At 39.9% G+C, this 20,012-nt stretch overlaps 1 protein-coding gene across 2 annotated transcripts in view; it reads left to right on the top strand.

Annotated features, from left to right (window-relative positions):
• USP10 (ubiquitin specific peptidase 10) overlaps positions 1 to 19,766 on the top strand; it is a 59,181-nt gene extending 39,415 nt beyond the window's left edge. For both annotated transcript variants that reach the window (XM_001510436.4, XM_007671652.3), the window contains 10 exons: positions 1,576 to 1,667; positions 2,156 to 2,265; positions 3,049 to 3,104; positions 5,661 to 5,764; positions 6,625 to 6,724; positions 7,841 to 8,021; positions 13,412 to 13,577; positions 17,035 to 17,179; positions 17,785 to 17,850; positions 18,724 to 19,766. In XM_001510436.4, coding sequence (XP_001510486.3) covers positions 1,576 to 1,667; positions 2,156 to 2,265; positions 3,049 to 3,104; positions 5,661 to 5,764; positions 6,625 to 6,724; positions 7,841 to 8,021; positions 13,412 to 13,577; positions 17,035 to 17,179; positions 17,785 to 17,850; positions 18,724 to 18,911 — 1,208 coding nt within the window. In that variant the 3' untranslated portion in view covers positions 18,912 to 19,766. The remainder of the gene's footprint in view (positions 1 to 1,575; positions 1,668 to 2,155; positions 2,266 to 3,048; positions 3,105 to 5,660; positions 5,765 to 6,624; positions 6,725 to 7,840; positions 8,022 to 13,411; positions 13,578 to 17,034; positions 17,180 to 17,784; positions 17,851 to 18,723) is intronic.
• The last annotated feature ends 246 nt before the right edge of the window (positions 19,767 to 20,012 follow it).

Below are 20,012 nucleotides of genomic sequence, written 5' to 3'. Positions count from 1 at the left end.
TTGATTGATTAAATAAAAAAGGAAGTGTTACCACAGCCTTTTCATAGCTGCTCGCAATTTAAAATTTCACAGGACACTATGAACTTCTTGCCTGAAGGCATACCCACTTGTCGGCTTTTGCCCACTCATCCTTGGCTGCCGGGGCAGGATTTCCCCTTGGAATGACCGTTGGCATGATGGTATAAGGAGGACTGAAGGATGCCCTGTGCATCCTTATCCTGACTGAGTGATGGTATTGTCTCCAAAGGCTGGGGATGGAGAAAAGGAAAGGGGTTTAAAACTCAAATCCTCACTTCCTTGTTTCTTTTTACAGAGATTCGCATATACGTAGTTCTTGTAATTTGGAATCCAGCTCCCTTAGCTGGGTTCATTTTGCATAGACTGGCTGTGGGTTCCCTCTTCTCAGAATTTCTTTGTGGAAAAGGAAAGTAAAAGCATATCTCTTCCATGCACATGTTATCCTCATATCTTGGGAAAGTGGGAGGGAAATTTGGATCAGCAGTATTTTACCAGAATTTCCTACTTGAGTCATAGAATCTAGCTTTGCTTTTCTGTAGTATAAGCGGCATCTGGACAACAGTATAATTACATTGCTCACGCCACATAGATTTGTCGTTCATTGTATATTCTTAGGATACACTTCAATTTTAAGGCAAGAGTCACCTATATATGTTTTCATCTAAAATATTCTGAAGCAGCCATTAAAATAATAGGGCAATAAGCTTAGTGAAGGAAGATACGCATAAACGTTTGTAATAGTAAACTTTATGTATTAATTAGCAAAATCTGGCATGGTTTATCAAGCAGGGACAATTTCTGAAAATAATGATAACTATTAAATAATGCTTTGTAAAATGCACAGATGCGTATCTACAGATTTCATCTTTACGCAAGAATCAAGGAGTTGTAATCAATTGATACTTACTGAGCACTTGGGAGAGTCCAGTGTAACATAGGTGGTAGATGTGTTCCCTGCCCTCAATGAAGGATAAGTTTATTTTAATGCCAAAAAGTTTGTATTATGTATATGGAACAGTCAGAAATGTTTCTGAGTAGGTCATGGTTGCCTGCTTTCTTTCTTAAAAATATATTTTGATGATAGAGTCCTTGAGCCAATAATTAATGTTTGGTACTTGGCTACTGATTGCATGTCCTAAATCATATGTTTCTGAGATAAGCAAAATGGTGGGGGGGGGGGGAGGGGCAGTGAGTGTTTGGAAATGACACTGAATGTGTAGCGTCTGTTCCATTTTTACTGCCAACAAAATGTGGAAAAATCAAACAATATTTTATACAGTACCATCTAAATAGCTTGCTCTTTAGAATTATTTTCATATCAAAAGAGGTTATGGAAAACAATAATCACTTATCAAATTTATTGTCAGTATTAGAAAACTTTTAAAGAAACTGTAAAATTTGAACTTCTTATCTAATATTTGCCTTGAGTTTTGTGGGTGTGTTTAATAAAGGTAAAACACTGGACCGTATATTTGTATCAGGTTTGAGAACTGATTTACGTGTGTTGCTCTCTAAACAAGGCTTTATTTGCTAAACATATTATCTTTAAATCTACAGAGTTACTGGAGAATGTAACACTAATACACAAACCAGTATCTTTGCAACCGCGAGGACTGATCAATAAGGGAAACTGGTGCTATATCAATGCTGTATCCTTCCCTAAAGCCTTCAAAAAATATCTTGTTTTTGTTTTTTATGGTGCCTGCTTCCTACTGTATTTAAAATCCAGATATTCTTACGTCTGACTTCTGTCGTGGATGAATGTTAAGAGGGACAACCATCTCAGTCTTCATACAAGCAGCCTGTTGTCAGTGTTGGAAACAAAGAACCCTGAGCTAGATAGACCATTGCTCTGTTTGAATAGTGATACGTTTCAAGTTTTTGGACTGAAAGATGTATAGATCTCTTGGCATTAGTTAAGCAGGTCAATATGAATGCCTGAAAATAAATCAGAAAACATCCCGGAACCACTTCTTAATTTTGTGCTTGTTTTTAAAATAAATCCTTGCAGTGATTGATTTCTGGGACGATTACAAAAGAGTCCTTGGCCTCAAGAAACTCCTAGACTGTTTCCAGAAAACGTTTAATATGCCTAAGTGTTTCATCTCCCGGTTGATTCCTTAATGCTGTTATTTAGACATTGCAGGCACTGGTTGCTTGCCCTCCAATGTACCATCTGATGAAGTTCGTTCCATTGTATACAAAGGAGCAACGGCCATGCACATCAACACCAATGATAGACAGTTTGTAAGTAGCATCTTTTCTGTTTTATGGCTCTAATTCCTCTCACAGATAGGTATATTTCATTGTTTATTAGAATTACGTGTTTGCAAATGGATATGTTTGTACTTATACACACATATATTTGGTAAGGATTTGGGTTAGCTCCTTAGCGTATTGAATTGACTTTGGCCAACAAATTGACAGAATTAAATAAGGAACAGAGATTTTTTTTGTTTAGTTTCTTGTGAACATCAGACCCAGGGAGAATCTTTTAGCCTCTACCTACTCCTAGCACCCTCCAAAAGAACTCAACCACTTAGTCTAGTAAAATACCCAATTGCCATGATTTACACTCAGTAGTTACCAAAGGTACAACTCTATGGCTTCAGGAGTCATCAAAGGCAATATGTGCTTCTCCCTCCAAGTCATAGTTTTCTCTTGAGTCAAATCTGTCCTTGGGGTCAACCAGGGGCCCTTTCCAGGTTTCCAGCACCTGTACGTCACCCCTAAAGCAGGTCCCAAGACTTCCCAGCCAACCTAAATAAGAGGGACAATGAACGAGTAGCAGAGCAATGACGATGACAGTCGCCCCAGAATTCAGTTGAATGTATACTCTTCTTTGGACACAAGAGGGACCAACCAAACTTTTTAACATCCTCTCCTCCCCTTCCACAGAAAGGGGAAACCAGTCTCATTGAATCCCTATTTAATAATTGTAGGAACATTGTCCCTTAGCTCCAGTCTGTCTGACTTTTTGTGATTGAAAAGTGACCTGTATCCCAACATTTTTCTCTCACTTTTTTTCAGTGTTCGCCTCATGAATGAATTTACCAATATGCCCGTACCATCAAAAGCCAAGCAAGGTGAGCAAAAAGCTAGCAGAAAATATTGGATGATGCATCTGTCGCTTATAACTGAGAACAAAGCAATGGTTTTAAGAACTCAAAAGCAGTTAATGTGGGAATGCAGCCTAACTTGTTTCCAAGATCTGACCAAACCAATTAAAAGTGTGCACTTGGAAAGTCATAAAGATGATTTCAAGTACGTTTATGCATTTTTGAAGAAGTCATTAAAGAAGACTCAAGTTGTGTAGTACTAATCTTTGACCAGTGTTATGCTTGTGCACAACCATGTTGTCCAACACTGCTCTGTTGTATCCAGATAGAAACATGGTTTGGGAATTTTCCCATAATTTTTCTCTTGTACATCCTCCGAATCCAGTAATGAAAATACACGTAAGGGAATTGACCATATGTAATTACTGGTAAATACCCTAGGGAAACTCTAGATTGGTAAAATAATGTCATGTAATTTTATACTACTCATTCATTAGCACTGACAATAAAATCCCCATCAAGGTACCTACAGCTCCTACATTTAGCACTCGATATACTGAATCGACTTGGTCAAGAAGTTGGCTTTTCTTTTTGAAGTATCAGTGCCATGTTTTGCTTTATTTCTTTGTAAATATCTGACAGGTAGGAAGATGTGTGGTTTAGCGGAAAAGAAGAGTAAAGGATGTGCAAGGGGTGGGAGGTATGTCAGTCAGTACCATTTATTGAACGCATACTGTGTGTGCAGCACTGTAATAAATGCTTGGGAGAAAATACTAGAAATTAGTAAAAATAATCCCTGTTCTCAAGGAGTTTACAGTCTAGCAGGAGAGGCAGACATTTCAATTACATATAGGAGAAAATAGGAGAATATGTGGGGTTGTGAGTACTTCAGTTGTAGGTGGTGCAAAATGGTGGAAGTGGTATTGGGGGATATTTGTTGGGGAGATGAGAGATTAATGTTTGCTTAGGTGTAGGAGAATCCAGGCTAGGGTGCAGATAGAGACTAGGACAGTTGGGTAAGAGCCTTAAAGTCCAAGATCAGGAATTTCAGTATCATGCAAGAGTCACTTGGAAGCCATGGAAAAGATCCCGAAAACGGGGATGACGTGATGAGGATGATGCTTGTGCAAGGTTGTTCATGTTGTGGGTTGAAGGTGAGGAGAAACTTTAACTAAAGGAAGCTATTGTGTAAGCAAGATATAAGATATTGGAAACAACTAGAGCTGTGACTACAGAATAAGAGGGATGGAACTGGCTAACGTAAAATTAAAGGGGTTCGGGAAAGGTTAGGATGTAGAGGGTGGGGGAAGATGAGTAAATCAAGTATTTCAAGGTTGTAAGCTTTCGGTAGTAGAAAAAGGAAACTCTGGTAAGTGAAGGTAGGTTTGGTTCTAGCTAGAATAATTGAGAGATGGCTTGGTCAATTTTCTGTTCTATTCTTAACTGAAGTTCTGCATAACAGAGAGATACAATGGGTTGAAGAGTTTATCCTGTGTCTTAAATAATGGGTAATTTTCCTCCACTTGTGCACTCTTTCACTCCACGGCACCCAGGCTAACAGGATGTGTGCTTCTCTCCCCCAACACCCCTCCCCCCACCAAACAAACATACACACACACACAGAGTTTTTTCCCTCTGGATAAAAGGAATGACCAAAGTGCTAGTGTGAACATATGAAAATTAATGTTCATTCAAGACTATAATGTTGACTAGTTATTGAACACCCTCCTCCTTCTGCTTCACCAAAATTTGGCCCTTCCCTCCTCGTATTATTTCCCATCCACTTTCCCTGTCGTCATTTTAATAGGCACTTCAACATGACTTTTTACTTTTATCCGTTCATTTTTTTTTAATTCACTCGTAATTATTTGAATATTTTACATTAAACACTTTGTGCCTATTTTCTCCTATCCATTAGTTTGGAACTTCATTGAGGGAAGGGATAATATTGTCTTAGTACTGTGTTTCTTTAGCACAATGAATGGGGCTCTGCAGACAGGCGCTAAATAAATGCTGTTGATACTTACATTTCTTGAGCACCTTCTTTGCACAGAACACTGTACTCAGCAGTTGGGAATTTCCCTATAGGTCAAATGAATTACGCACAGTCCCTTCCCTCAGAATGCCCACAATGTAAAGTCGAAGATAAACTTAAAAATAGGTAGCAGGTCATTATTGAAAAATTGAATTAAACATAAGAAACATTGCCTGGTGCCTATCTTCCAGGTTGGAGCATACTCCCCATGACTACCTGTACAACCCCTGCCCCCCCTACACTGTTTATCACAGCATCCCAAAAGTTTTTTTAGAAATGCACCATCTGGCTTCACACACCTCACTCTTACAAAGAGTGAGGTTTGGGCATCCAAAGGTGGGCACTGCTGTCATAGAGGACAGTGACCAAAATGGACAGTGACCTTGTAGCTCCCAATACAGGCAGGTATATCTTTTCCAGGCTAATACATTTTCATGTCAGCTTATTTATTAAGGTTGAGGAATCATGTTTGCATCGTTGACGTGTTTTGTTCATGCTGTCTTATTCCATGGCTATATTGAAAATCCTCTGCCATATTTTTCTTGCAGCTCTTGGGGACAAAATTGTGAGGGACATCCGCCCAGGAGCTGCCTTTGAACCTACTTATATTTATAGACTACTGACAGTAATCAAGTCAAGCCTGTCAGAAAAGGTATCATCTAGAATATTTTTTTTAATGTATCCAATGTGCAGCATTTTGAATTTAATTTGAATTGCTATTTTTAAACGCAAAAGTATGTGAACAGATTCAAGTTGGACCTGGCAGCAGCAGTTTGGGTGCAGGTAATTATATTAATGTCTGTCTCCCCGTAAGCTCGTTACGGGCAGTGAACGTGTCCGCTAATTCTGTAGTATTGTACTCTCTCAAGCGCTTATTACAGTGCTCTACACGTATTAAGCGCTTAAAAAATATGATCGATTGAGATAGAGAGCACAGTGCTTCTTTACTCTCGGGTTCATATCTAGAATGGGGAGGTTGAGGACTGCTTTTCAAAGTTTGATAAATGGAGGACGGTGGGGTGGAGTTCTGGTGTTCTAGTGAAGCAGCGTGGCTCAATGGAAAGAGCCCGGGCTTGGGAGTCGGGTTCTAATCCCGGCTCCGCTGCTTGTCAGCTGTGTGACTTTGGGCAAGTCACTTAACTTCTCTGTGCCTCAGTTCCCTCATCTGTAAAATGGGGATGAAGACTGTCAGCCTACATGGGACAACCTGAGGACCTTGTATCTACCCCAGTGCTTAGAACAGTGCTTGGCACAAAATAAGCGCTTAACAAATACCAACATTATTATTATTCTGCTGTGCAGCCAGGCAAACCACCACTAGAGGGTTGAAATGATCTTTGGCAGCTCATACGTTGAGAGGACTACTCTTTCGATTCTGGTCGTCAAGGTTTTGGAATGGAAGAATTAATGCATTAACTTTGGCTATTGGAAAAATGGATATTTTTGACTCTCACGTGTTGTCGGAGAACCACTTGAGTTTCAGTAGGGTTTATGTGATTTCCTTTCTTTCAGGGTCGACAGGAAGATGCCGAGGAATATCTAGGTTTCATCCTAAATGGGCTGCATGAAGAAATGTTGAACTTAAAGAAGCTTCTTTCACCTAATAATGAAAGTAGGCTAACTCAATTAATCTTTGTATTTCAATGAAATAATGTGGTATTTTGGGGTTCAGTTACTGCTTTTCCAACTCCCCACCCCAAATATCAAGCCAGCTTTTCCCTCCTAGCGGGATTATTTGTATACTCGGTTAACATACCAATTTTTGATCTCTAGTGGTCCTTGCCCTGTGGCAAATGATCGTAAAGGATGTATTGTCTCTGGGGGTAAGATGGTCGTACTCAGGAGTTTCTGTGACCGGGCATAAAATCTCTTCTGACACTTGGGAAACTTTTGTAATTCTGTGGTAGGTATATTTCCCAGTCAGAGTCATCTGGGAGAAATGAATATTCCTCTAAATTCTAGATACATTGCCATTTTCTCCCTAGACCTCATTTACAGGGTCAGAAATGGGACACAGGCATCTCTTCTGTCCACAATTCTTTTTTATCACAGCTAATCTATAATCAGTCAGTGGTATTTATTGAGCACTTACTATATTCAGAGCACTGTACTAAGTGCTTGGAAAAGTACAAACGGTAGAATTGATAGACAAGAGCCCTTCCCACAAGGAGCGTACAGTCTGCAGGATATGAAAGGGAATCACATCTTCCAAAATTCACCGTAAATCGTCTGTTCAAGCATTGTTATTATGGAATGTTACATAGTAAGGATCTGAAAATTATTCTAAATAATAATTTCCAGAGCTGTTCAAAAATGTTTCAGTGAAAACTGTAGTTCCCTTAAACAATGAGATTTAAAAGAGATGATTATAGTTTTTGGCTTTGTCATCAAATATAAGGTAGCACCATTTTAAGCTCATTTGTGAATACTGGTTTCCACACCAAAAGTAATACAAGCCTCAAAGTTGTATATTGTAAAAAAAAAAATGTGCATTTAACTGAAGATTAACATGATAGGTATAATTTCTGAAAGCTGCACACAAATATTTTCTGAAATAGTAATTTTATTTTGATGGGAATCTAAAACATTTTTCAAAATGAAAAATTGGGAAGAAGGCTATTGTCCGAGAAGCCTGCTCTTCACCCATTTCCCCTGGGGGTTGAATAAATAGATTTCTCTCATTTTACTTGATTAAGATAAATTCCTTTTTATTATTGGATTTATTCAGAATTTTCCATCTCAAATGGACCTGAAGCACCAATTGCAAATGAAGATGAAGAACAAGACGATCAAGGGGATGGTAGTGAGGATGAATGGAAACAAGTGGGTCCCCGGAACAAAACCTCAATCACTCGACAAGCTGATTTTGTTCAGACTCCGATTACTGGTATTTTTGGTGGACATATAAGGTACAGTACCATTTGCATTGCACAGCATTATTCTGTGTCCCGGTTCCGAAGCTGAAACGAAGATTTCCGTGTTTGCAAGGATGGTTGCCTGGTTCTTTCTTTCCCCGTCTTCCCACTTAGCTGCTACTAAAGAGACCAGCCGAGAAGGAGGCTGAACTTATCAGAAACCAGCCCCATCAGCGTATGTGTGGGTGCCGGTTTAGTGAAGGGAAAAAGGAAGGAGTAGAGCTTTTGTTTTGAGAATTGGTAAGTTTAGGTTAGTACCTTAAAATTTCTCTCAAGTCAGAGAAGAAATTGGCCAATTACAAAGCAGAAATTTGGTTCTCTTCCCAGGATCTAGTCCCATTCCCTTTAGGACTCTTTTACTTGATCATTGTAGATCAGAAACGCAAGTGGTTTGGAGAAACGTCCAGTGTCCTAATCCCTTGAAGGCAGTGGGTGCTCTCCATTGATTTCTGACATTCCCCAAACAAGTGCATTTTTTTCCCCTGTGGTTGTTTCAGCTATTTCAGGAGTTTTGCAACTCATATTATTGCTTTTAGAATTTCAATTTTAATTGCAATTGTAACTTAATCGCTTTATGGTCTACTGTTCAGGAAAGAGGCACACAAAATATATACCTTTCAAGGAGTATCAAAATGGCTTTTTAGCTAATTAGAATTTGGTAACAGCCTAATTCATTCTCTTAATTTCTGGGTAGTAGCTAAGTACAGTCAGTTGGCCAGTAATGCACAGGCTTACATTTTTTATGAAAATCTTTGGAAAGGAAACACAAATACCTTTAACACACTCCTTGACCAATATTGCATGCATGCACACACCTTTTCACTTTCACATCATATTCTATCCAGGCAGATGTGCAATGCTTGGAAGACCATTCCGTAATTCCCCTACAGCACGCTATCCAAAACACATGGTAAAAACATATATTAAGAAAGAACTGACTAAATTGTATCCATAAAAGTTTTCTCATCAGTAGAGAGGAGGAACTTTATTCAGGTAAATTAGTAGTCACTGACTCCCCCCACTTTAAAAAAAAAAAGATGGTATTAAGTGATTACTGTTTGTCAAACACTGTTCTAAACGCTGGGGTAGATATAAGATCATCAGGTTGGATATAGTCCCTGTTACACATTCAACTCACAGTCTTAATCCCCATTTTACAGATGAGGAAACTAAGGCACACTGACTTGGTGTGATTTGGTGATTTTTAACCCTTGCAAATCATCAGTAAATATTTAGTAGCTATTCGTGTGTAGAGTACTGTAGTAGGTATATGAGAGATACAAATAGAAGACTCGATGATTGCCCTAGGGGTTTGGGAGATACAGCAAACACAGACTGTATACATACCAAGGAGTCAAGATTGTCCAATACTATTATGCATATTTAAAACATCTGTTCATTAGGTCTTTATTGAGCTGCGTTGAGTTTTTTGTTGAAGTAAACATGAGAATTTGCAGAATCTTGTGGCTTGCACTGGTGCACATTAATTAGACAAAAATGGAATAATAGGGAAAATGTTTGCTCCGAGCAAGAGGGCTGCAGGTCCATTCTCACAGCTGTTGTCTACTTACACCACACCCATCGTATTCGGCAGACAAACTAGGTCACCGAGCAGACCGCGAAAACAGCGTCCCACGTTGAACTGTTGAAACAGTTCTTTCTCTGAGGCTAAGGGAAGGATAGAAAGGATCTGAGCACAAAATTGCCGGTAGAAGTTCACCAACTGAAAGCATCAGAAATAGAAGAATGAAATGGAAAGAACAGCTAAGAAAACAGGATTGAATTGTCATGCTGTTGTTTGGGGGGATTTTAGCCTTATCTCCTGGAATGTTAAATTGGGTTGCTATACACCTCTAAGGATCTTTTCTGTAAGTCATTTTTGTAAGGGGAGAAAATTCCGTATCAGAATCAAAGAAGGAGGTTCCCTTTATTTTAGAGTCTTCTCCTTGGGGGCCTTGAATAGGGCACATATGTATTTAGGACATTGAAAAAAGTTGAAGCTTCACTTAGGAGTGAAATAAAAGAATACTAAATAATGGTGGCACTTGTTAAATGTTTACTATATGTTAAGCACTGTACTGAATGCTGAGGTAGATACAAGTTCATCAGGTTGGACACCGTCCCTGTGCCACATGGAGCTCGAAGTCTGGAGGGAGAACAGGTATTGAATCCCATTTTATCAAGGAGGAAAGTGAGGCACAGAGAAGTTAGACTTGCCCAAGGTTGCGTACAAGCAAGTGGTGGAGCCTGGATTAGGATTCAGGTCCTTTGACTCCCAGGCCCTTTCCATTAGGCCATGCTGCTTCCCTTTCAAGAGGCATTCCGTATTGATTCCCCACCTGTCTACCACCCTTAAAGCGTAGGGGCATATTGCTTCATTCCAACTGTTCACTGTTGTGTCTCTGTCTCTACTCATCATGTTGTTTGTATACAGTTTAGGTCTGCCTGCCTCACCTGTTAAACTGTAAGATGATCGTAGTATTTGTTAAGCGCTCACTATTTGCCAAGCACTGTTCTAAGCTCTGGGGTAGATACAATGTAATCAGGTTGTCCCATGTGGGGCTCACAGTCTTAATATCCATTTAACAGATGAGGGAACTGAGGCACAGAGAAGCTAAGTGACTTGTCCAAGGTCACAGAGCAGACAAGTGGCGGAGGCGGGATTAGAACCCATGACCTCCGACTCCCAAACCCGTGCTCTTTCCAGTAAGCCACACTGCTTCCCTTAAGATCCTTGAGGATAGGAACTATTTCTTCTGTTTTGGTACTATGTTTCTGAGCACTTAGTATGATGCTGCCCCCAGAATATCAGTAGTAAGAGTAGAATTGGTGATGAAATGAGTACTGTAAAGCTCTTATTGACTGAGCACCTTTCATTAGCCAAATGTAGTTCTTCTTGCCACCAAAAGCATGCACTGAGAGGTAATTAAAAAAAAAAAATTATTTAAGCACTCATGTGCCAGGCATTGTACTAAACGCTGGGGTAGATACAAGTTAATCAGGTTGGACACAGTCCCTGGCCCTCATGGGGCTCACAGTCTTACTCCCCATTTTACAGATGGGGTAATTGAGGCCCAAAGAAGTTAAGTAACCTGCCCAGAGTCACACAGCTGACGAAAGGCTGAGCTGGGATTTGAACCCGTGACCTCTGACTCCCCAGCCAGGGCTCTTTCCACTGAGCCACGCTGCTTCTCTTGTCTCTTTCTTCTACATGGACCTGGGACTGTTTCCAGCCCGATTTGCTTGTAACCACCCCAGCGCTTAGTACAGTGCCTGGCATATAGAGCTTAACGATGATTATTTTCCTGTGCTAAAGATTTCTTCATTGCATGCCAATGAGTCGGTACAAATGGAGAATACTATTGCTCCCTCTTGACAGATTGCTGTCATAATAAAGAGTAGTACATTTGTCAATATAGGGAAAAGAGGCATTCTCTAGTGTTTTTGAGGTACCTGAATTAAAAGAACTTGCTTTGGAATTTTCTGGACAAGAATTAAATCCTAATGTTAAATGTCCAGTAAAGCGCAAGCGAATCAATCAATAGCGTTCATTGAGTGCTTACCGTCTGCACAGCATTGAATTAAGCACTTGGGGGAGAATACATCATAAGAGTGTTAGTAGACATGTTCCCTGCCCATGAGGAGCTTACGGTCTAGAGGATATATCATGACTGAATTTGTTGGTCAAAAAATACTGATATGAGACATGTACTTTATGTTGGAGCCTAAAAAGTTACTTGGGTGACATTTGTTTTAAGCAAAGGTACAAAGACCTAAGGTGCAAATTTCTAAGATTCATCTTATTTAAATCTAAGTTGTCCATGACTTTGTCAAAATAATGTGATGTTTAAATGCCCCCCCTGCATTGTAGGTTCAACCACATTTTATAAAATTAAATTTATAATTTGGAAAAAATCCAATTTCAAAAAATAAAAGCTTCATGCCCTACTCTAACACTAAAATTGGTAGTTGCTTCCAGTGGGCCACTGGCACCGCCAGCTGCAGGGTAAGTAATAGCAGCAATGCGGTACCCCGGGCCTGCATTGGTCAATCAGTCAGTCTGTCCAGGACAGACGGTTTGGTCATCTCTGGTGGAACTGCATATTCTTGGAAGGGGGGCATACCCAGGAAGGGCCTCCAGGAACTGATTCTGCATCACAAGGAGAAGTAATTTCCTCAAAATTCTAGGCTTACCATCATAGAAGCAAAGAATCTCTTAAAAAGGGTTCTTGTATGGCATTCTCAAAAGGAGGAGGAACCAGGTCTGTTTGCATCTCCAAAAAGAGGAATTTCATGCTGTCATCAAAGCAAAAGAGGAAATTGCTCATCTTGCAGGGCTCTTTGGTGAACCAGAAACTAAAGAAAGGAATTTAGGAGTTTCTTAGGCTCTCAAAGGGGTGCTCCTTTGTGCCAGGATGGTGTGCACTGGCAGGTAAACCCAGAGGGAAAGCTTTAGTAAAGAAAACCTACCATGACCTATCATCCTAGTGTGTAATTGCTTTTGAGTGAAACAGTCTCTCTTTACCCCAGTGGGTCAGTGGTAACAGTATTTATGCCTGAGTAGATAGGGAAAACAGGAATGTGCCAGAATTGTCAGGGTTTCCTCAAGATAGTTAAAGAGCACCTTTCCAAGCATTGCAAAATCGTATTGGTGCTTTCTAAAATCTCTCCAATGGTTAAGAAATGTGAGTAAATGAAGTAATCAGAGTGATCAGGATACGGACCTGTTTGTTCTGTAGAAGAATGGACTGAAAAGATTAGGATTCTTGAACCTGAAAAGCTGAGAGGAGGCCTGATTTCAAGTGAAAATCTGGAGCTGGATGATTTTAAATTGAATTACAGGCTGGACTTATATTCAAGGTGAGCACCCAAAATAGTTTGTTAGGCATGAGGAAGTACATGTACTGTGAATATATAGAATCAATCTATGGGTGGGAAGGCAAGTTTCAGGGTCTAGATTAGGGAAACCATTTTGGAAAAATCAAACTCTTCTTAGAACCCTGGACTGATCTGTGTTTGTTACCTGGAAAAAGATTTGAGAAGTCAGCAGCCTGTTTGGCTTCCTCCCTAAATATTTGAAGTTGGGGTTACCTAGACGGAAGGTCAGGATACCAGTCTAGCCCAAATTGATGCAATTTAGTAGATGGAGCCAGTGAATGCTTTTTCAGTTGAACACCTGCTATTCACATTTTTTTTTGAGCAGGACGTAAGGACAGGTTCAGTCATTATTACTATTTTTGATCATATTTTTCACTAGTTGTAATATAAACTTATGAAATGGGTTTAAAATCAGCTTTTTCACAAATTGTTGAACAAGCATTTCATTTTAGGAGATAGCGATGAGTCAAGGATAGCTTTTTTACACTCCTTTTCCATTTTTTTAGGTCTGTAGTTTATCAGCAAAGTTCTAAGGAATCTGCCACTTTGCAACCATTTTTCACCCTGCAGTTGGATATCCAGTCTGACAAAATACGCACAGTCCAGGATGCGTTGGAAAGCTTGGTGGCGAGAGAGTCTGTCCAAGGCTACACCACAAAAACCAAGCAAGAGGTGAGTTAATTTCTGGCCTAGGAAACCTTTTGCAGCCAATTGTATTTTTTTTGCAGATGTTTTTCTTCCCTATAGTACGCCTTAAGTTGGGAAAAAAGTTTCAGAATTTCCAGACACTATCATTGATTCCCTGCAACTGCCCAGCTTCCTCACTTCACCCTTCTTACACCAACCTACTCACCGTACCACTGAAATTAGGAGAGAGTTGGAAGATGCCAGGCAAAGATATGATTTGTAAGCTGGACCAGGGTCATGCAGGTTTCTAACTGGTTAAAAAAGGAGGGAAGCAGGTGGGGAGAGAAGTGGAAGGACAGAAAGAGTTTGAGACTTGGAGAAGACTAAAATATTATTAAAATTGGATGATCTATGTGATTCTAGCTGACCCCTACCAACCACCTATCCATTCACTTGTTACAGAAGTAAGATTTGGGCTTGTAATTCATAACATGTGTTTGGTTCATTGTAAGAAAAGGAACAATTTATCACTGCTTGTGATGATTTACTTGATTTTTTTTTAAGGTTAATTTTGTATAATAATGTTGGTACTTGTTAAGCGCTTACTATGTGCAGAGCACTGTTCTAAGCGCTGGAGTAGATACAGGGTAATCAGGTTTGTCCCACGTGGGGCTCACAGTCTTAATCCCCATTTTACAGATGAGGTAACTGAGACACCGAGAAGTTAACTGACTTGTCCTCAGTCACACAGCTGACAAGTGGCAGAGCCAGGATTCGAACCCATGACCTCTGACTCCCAAGCCCGGGCTCTTTCCACTGAGCCACGCTGTGATGTACATGAGAATACCAAATTGGGATTATTGTGTTTATCTTGACCAGTCTCATTTATCAAAACTGATTGAAGCAGATACTTGAAGATTTTATTGGGTGACCTAGCTCATCTCAAGAGAGACAAACCAAAGCTTGAAAATGGAAAACCAGCACTGTAGAGATGCTTAGTGGGAGCCTCTAGATTGAGTTCTGCCTGGTGCGGTGGTTTTCTCGGTATCGGCTTTTGGAATCATTCCACTGTATTTATTGAGTGCTTACTGTGTGCAGAGCACTGTGCTAAGCACTTGGGAGAGTGCAGTATAACAGTTGGTAGCCACATTCCCCACCCATAAGGAGCTTACTATCAAGAGGGAGAGACAGGCATTAAGATAAATTACGGATACGTACGTAAGTGGTATGGGGTGAATAAAGGATACAAATCTAAGTGCAAGAACATTGCAGAAGGGTGAGGGAGTGGGGGAAATGAGTAAATGAGGGCTTAGTCGGGAAGACCTCTTGGAGGAGGTGTGTTTTTAATAAGCTTTGAAGGTGGGCAGAGTGATCATCTGTCAGATATGAAGGGAGAGGGAATTCCAGGCTAGAGTAAGGTCATGGACAAGGGGTGAGCAGTGAGGAGATAGACAAGACTTAGGTACAGTGAGTATGTTGGCATTAGAGGAGCAAAGTGAACCTGCTGGATTGAAGTAGGAAATCACTGAGGTGAGAGGTGAGATAGGAGGGGTCAGCATGACTGAGTGCTGTAAAGCTTATGGTAAGGAGCATCCGTTGGATGAGGAAGTGGATGGGAAACTACTGGAGGTTCCTGAAGAGTGGGGGTGAGCTGAACTTTTTTTAGTAAAATGATTCACGCAGCAGAATGAAGTATGGATGGGTGTGAGGAGAGACAAGAGGCAGGGAGGTCAGCAAGGAGACTGCTATAGTTGTCAAAGTGGGATAGGATAAGTACTTGGATTAGTGTAGTAGCATTTTGGATGTAGAAGAAAGGGTGGATTTTAGACACTTCGTGAAGGAGGAAGTGGCAGGATTTAGTGACCGATTGAAGAAGCGGGTTGAACGAGAGATGAGTCGAGGATAATAGCAAGGCTACGGGCTTGTGAGACAAGTTGGTGGTGCTGTCTACAGTAGTGGGAAAATCACTGGGAGGCTGGCATTTGGGTGGGAGGATGAGAAGTTCCATTTTGGACATGTTCAGTTTAAGATGGCTGTGGGACATCCAGTTAGAGATTCTTGAAGGCAGGAGGAAATACAAAACTGAAGAGAAGAGAAATCAGGCCTGGAGATGTAGATTTGGGAACATGATGGTAGTTGAAGCCTTGGGAGCTATTGAGTTCTCCAGGGGAGTGGGTGTAGATGGAGAATTAGAAGAGGACAAAGAACTGGGCCTTGAAAGACTCTCACAGTAGGGAGGAGGGAGGTAGAAAAGGAGCCCTTGGAACAGATTGAGAATGAGTGGCCAGAGAGATGAGAAAACAGTATCAGTATCAGAAGCCAAGGTTAGCTATTAATAGATTCATTCATTCACTAGTATTTATTGAGCGCTTACTATGTGCTGAGCACTGTACTAAGTGCTTGGAATGTACAATTCGGCAACAGATAGAGAGAATCCCTGCCCAATAACAGGCTCACGGTCTAAACGGGAGAGGTGGACAGCAAAGCAGAACAGAACAAAGCAAAACATCATCATCAAGATAAATAGAATCATAGAGATATACACCTCATTAACAAAATAAATAAGGTAATAAATAATATATACAAATATGCACAGTGCTGAGGGGAGGGAGTAAGAGCAGAGGGCGGGGGGGGGGTTGGGGAGGGGAGGAGGAGCAGAGGGAAAGGGGGCGCTCAGTCTGGGAAGGCCTCCTAGAGGAGGTGTGCTCTCAGTAGGGCTTTGAAGAGGGGAAGAGAGTTAGTTTGGCAGATGTGAGGAGGAAGGGCACTCCAGGTCAGCGGTAGGACGTGGGCCAGGGGTCGACAGCGGGACAGGTGCGAATGGGGGACCGTGAGGAGGTGAGTGGCAGAGGAGCGGAGTGTACGGGGTGGGCAGTAGAAAGAGAGAAGGGAGGTGAGATAGGAGGCGGAAAGGTGATGGACAGCTTTGAAGCCAAGAGTGAGGAGTTTTTGTTTTGGGCGAAGGTTGATAGGCAACCACTGGAGGTTTTTGAGGAGAGAGACATGCCCAGAGCGTATCTGTAGGAAGATGATACAGGCAACAGAATGAAGAATAGACTGGAGTGGGGAGAGACAGGAGGAGGGGAGATCAGAGAGGAGGATGACATAGTAATCCAGTCGGGATATTATGAGAGCTTGTACTAGCACAGTAGCAGTTTGGATGGAGAGGAAAGGGCAGATCTTGGTGATATTGTGACGGCGAGACCGGCAGGTGTTGGCGACAGATTGGATGTGTGCAGTGAATGAGGGAGCTTAGGCCCCTAATGAAGTCCATAACATGAATTAGTTGTAATCACTTTTATAAAAAGGTATGTTAATAGGTGTTCCAACTCCTACTTTATATTACTTTTGGTCTTTGACTCATCTTAATTTAGAATCACCTCTTGGGTGTCTTTAGGTATTTAGTTAATATTGCAGATTTATCAATTAAATATTTTTAAAACTAGGTTCTGTTTATCCTCTGATATGTGTCTGATGTGTCTATATGTTGTGCATATCTTAGGTTGAGATTAGCCGGAGAGTGACCTTGGAAAAGCTTCCTCCTGTTCTGGTTCTACACCTTAAACGATTCGTATATGAGAAGACTGGTGGATGTCAGAAACTGATCAAGAATATTGACTATCCAGTTGACTTGGAAATTAGCAAAGGTAATAAGATGAGAGGTTATTTTCCCAAGTTTCTAAAGCTTTCTAATACTTTTCTTCCATATAGAAGCTTAATACTTAGTCACTGTGTATGTATGTAGCCCATTTTTTGTGCAACTGTGAACTTTGGAGAGTGTTTTCTTTCCTTTAAACCACACCAGTGTGGTTTTTTTTAAATCAGTGTGATGTAAAACCTTATTTTTTTCTTTACCAGCCATTCCAGAACTTAAGTAAAATGTAAATTCAACCAACTTCATGAAACTTTTGCTACATATATAGTGCTGCAAAAGTTGTAGCTATGATGCTTTGTTGTGATTATGATAGTAAATATATTTTGGAGGAGTAAAGATTGTTGATCAACTGAATTTTTGTTAAGCTTCTGGATGTTAATAGAAACTGTGTGCTGCAATTATAAAATATTAAGCAATGTCGCAAATTTTTCCCTCAGTTCAAGTACCAGTCAAAGGCTTCCCTATCTGCCTTTTATGTTAGAAAGTTTGTATTTTTTCTGTTTGTTTCATTCTTCAGGAGGTTATGTCAGTGACTTATAATTGTGTTTAGTGATGAAAAAAAATAGTAGCTCAAAAAACCACTATTTCATTTTTCAGAGCTACTTTCTCCAGGTGTGAAAAGTAAGAATTTTAAAGGCCACAGAACTTACCGTCTCTTTGCCGGTACGTATACATTGTATTTCTTCCTATAAACAAAAAAGTTTGTCTTCAACTCTATTTTTCTGGGTGCTTTTGTTGTTTTTAAATAATTTTAAATAGTTTTATAATTTGACATTTTTAAGGAAGGTATTTTAGTTTCTATCTTGATCAGATTAATTAAAGAAATTATTCTTATTGATAATATTAACTTATGCCTTTCAAATGAAAAAAAAACCCAACAAATTAGCAGGCCAAACCAGCATAATGTTTTCCCTAGTTTATAAAATGGAGATGAGCTCAATATATTTCCCTTTTATTACTTCAGTACATTTCAGTGTTTAATCTTTACACTGGGTAGAACTTTAAGAGGAAAAATTGAGTTTACTACATCTTAGGCATATCATGTATCTACCCCAGTGCTTAATGCAGAACCTGGCACATAAGAAATGTTTAATAAGTACCATTTTAAAAAAAAAGGGGTCCTGTCTGTATTTGGCTTATGTGCAAGTTATAGCCAAATGTTTATGTATGAAAATAAAACTTTTTATCATTTTTGGTGTTCGGTGGAAAGCAAGCTAATAGATAAACCCTGAAGAAATATGTTTAAAAATTGAAGCTGATTAAATCTGTTTACTCTGGCCCATTAAAGTCCTTTGGCTTTCTAATTATATTAATCTTTTATTCAGAAACTTAGTGTATCCACCGAGATCTCTTTATTTTTATTTTATTATTTTGGTGAGGAATGGTATTGTGAAACGCATATTTGATTGTCCTTATTCCATCTTTCTTTGACAAACACGTTAATCAGGTCGACTTCTTTCCCGTGCTTTACTCAGCTTTGAGTGCTTTGAGATCATATTTGCATTTTACTGATTGATCATTTATCTGTCACTCCAGTGGTCTATCATCATGGAAACAGTGCAACGGGTGGTCATTACACTACAGACGTCTTCCAAATCGGTCTGAATGGCTGGCTCCGCATTGATGACCAGGCAGTCAAAGTGATCAACCAATACCAGGTGGTGAAGCCGTCTGCCGAACGCACAGCCTACCTCCTGTACTACCGCCGAGTCGATCTGCTGTGAAACCTCCTTCGATACGCTGTGTGTGCAAGATACCCGCTTTGTAGAACGCCACCTCTCACTAACTTTTTATCCTCCTCTAATCGCTTTGAGTGAAACTTTTTTCCCCTTTGCAACTTTGGGATAGCGTGAAAAGGAACTTCTTGGGGTTTGTGCACAGTTTAGTTTGTTTTAACTTCCAAATTGAAATCGTTTGGTGGAAAAGACTGTCACTTGATTATAAAATTAAAAGACCAAGCTTTTACGTGAAAAAGAAAAAAAAATTGATTCCCAAGATAATTAAAGGTATTTGCATCTGATTCCCAGTCTGATTGCATAGTAGAACCCTGCACCAGCAACTGAACTTGTAAATTTCTGTGAAAGTGAATTTTATCTTAAAAAATAAATTTTTAAAATCCATATCTCTTCTCCACTTCACCTTCCCCTTTAGTTTTTTTCATAAATGGAAAAATGTAAGCCAGTTGTCAAGAGAAGAAACTGTCCTACTTCAAAAGAAAATGTATAAAATAGAGTTACTGGTTCCTAATGCGAGAAGCAGATTTTAATAATTGTGTGAAGGGAAGCTGCTTAAGCCCACATTGCAGAAAAAATATTTGGAGTTAAAATGGTAGTCTATATAGATGGGTGATTGTAACTTTATCGCTATTAAAATATTTCAAATTGCATTTGTGCTTCTGTGTACAAAAGATTTTAAAATGGACAAAATAATGAAGATTGATATTTCTCTAAGTCTGCTTTGTTTAATTTTGCTGTCTGCTCTCCTATAATGTTGAATTCCTAATTGTACACAGTTTAGTGATATCCAGGGGTATAAAGTTGTCGCCCATCAATAAAGTCACAAAGTTGGTTTAAATGAGAGAATGTTGTTTTTTTGTTTTTGTTTTTTTCCAGAAGGCATCTAATCTCGGTAAAGGAAATTTCTCATGACAAAATGAACTGGCCTAAAATTGCAATGTAATATGGCACTCAGTTAACTGCTTGAGATCCTCTGACAGTCCAGTGATTGTATAGGAATGTAACTTTTTTTTTTCCTCCCCTTAGAGAAGCAGCATGGCCTAGTGGAAAGCGTATGGGCCTGGGAGTCAGAAGGTCTTGTCTGCTCTG

Source organism: Ornithorhynchus anatinus, chromosome 11 (assembly GCF_004115215.2).
Source record: "Ornithorhynchus anatinus isolate Pmale09 chromosome 11, mOrnAna1.pri.v4, whole genome shotgun sequence".
Classification (NCBI taxonomy): domain Eukaryota; kingdom Metazoa; phylum Chordata; class Mammalia; order Monotremata; family Ornithorhynchidae; genus Ornithorhynchus; species Ornithorhynchus anatinus.
Note: the sequence above shows the minus strand (reverse complement) of the source record. Positions and strands in the feature narration are given on the sequence as shown.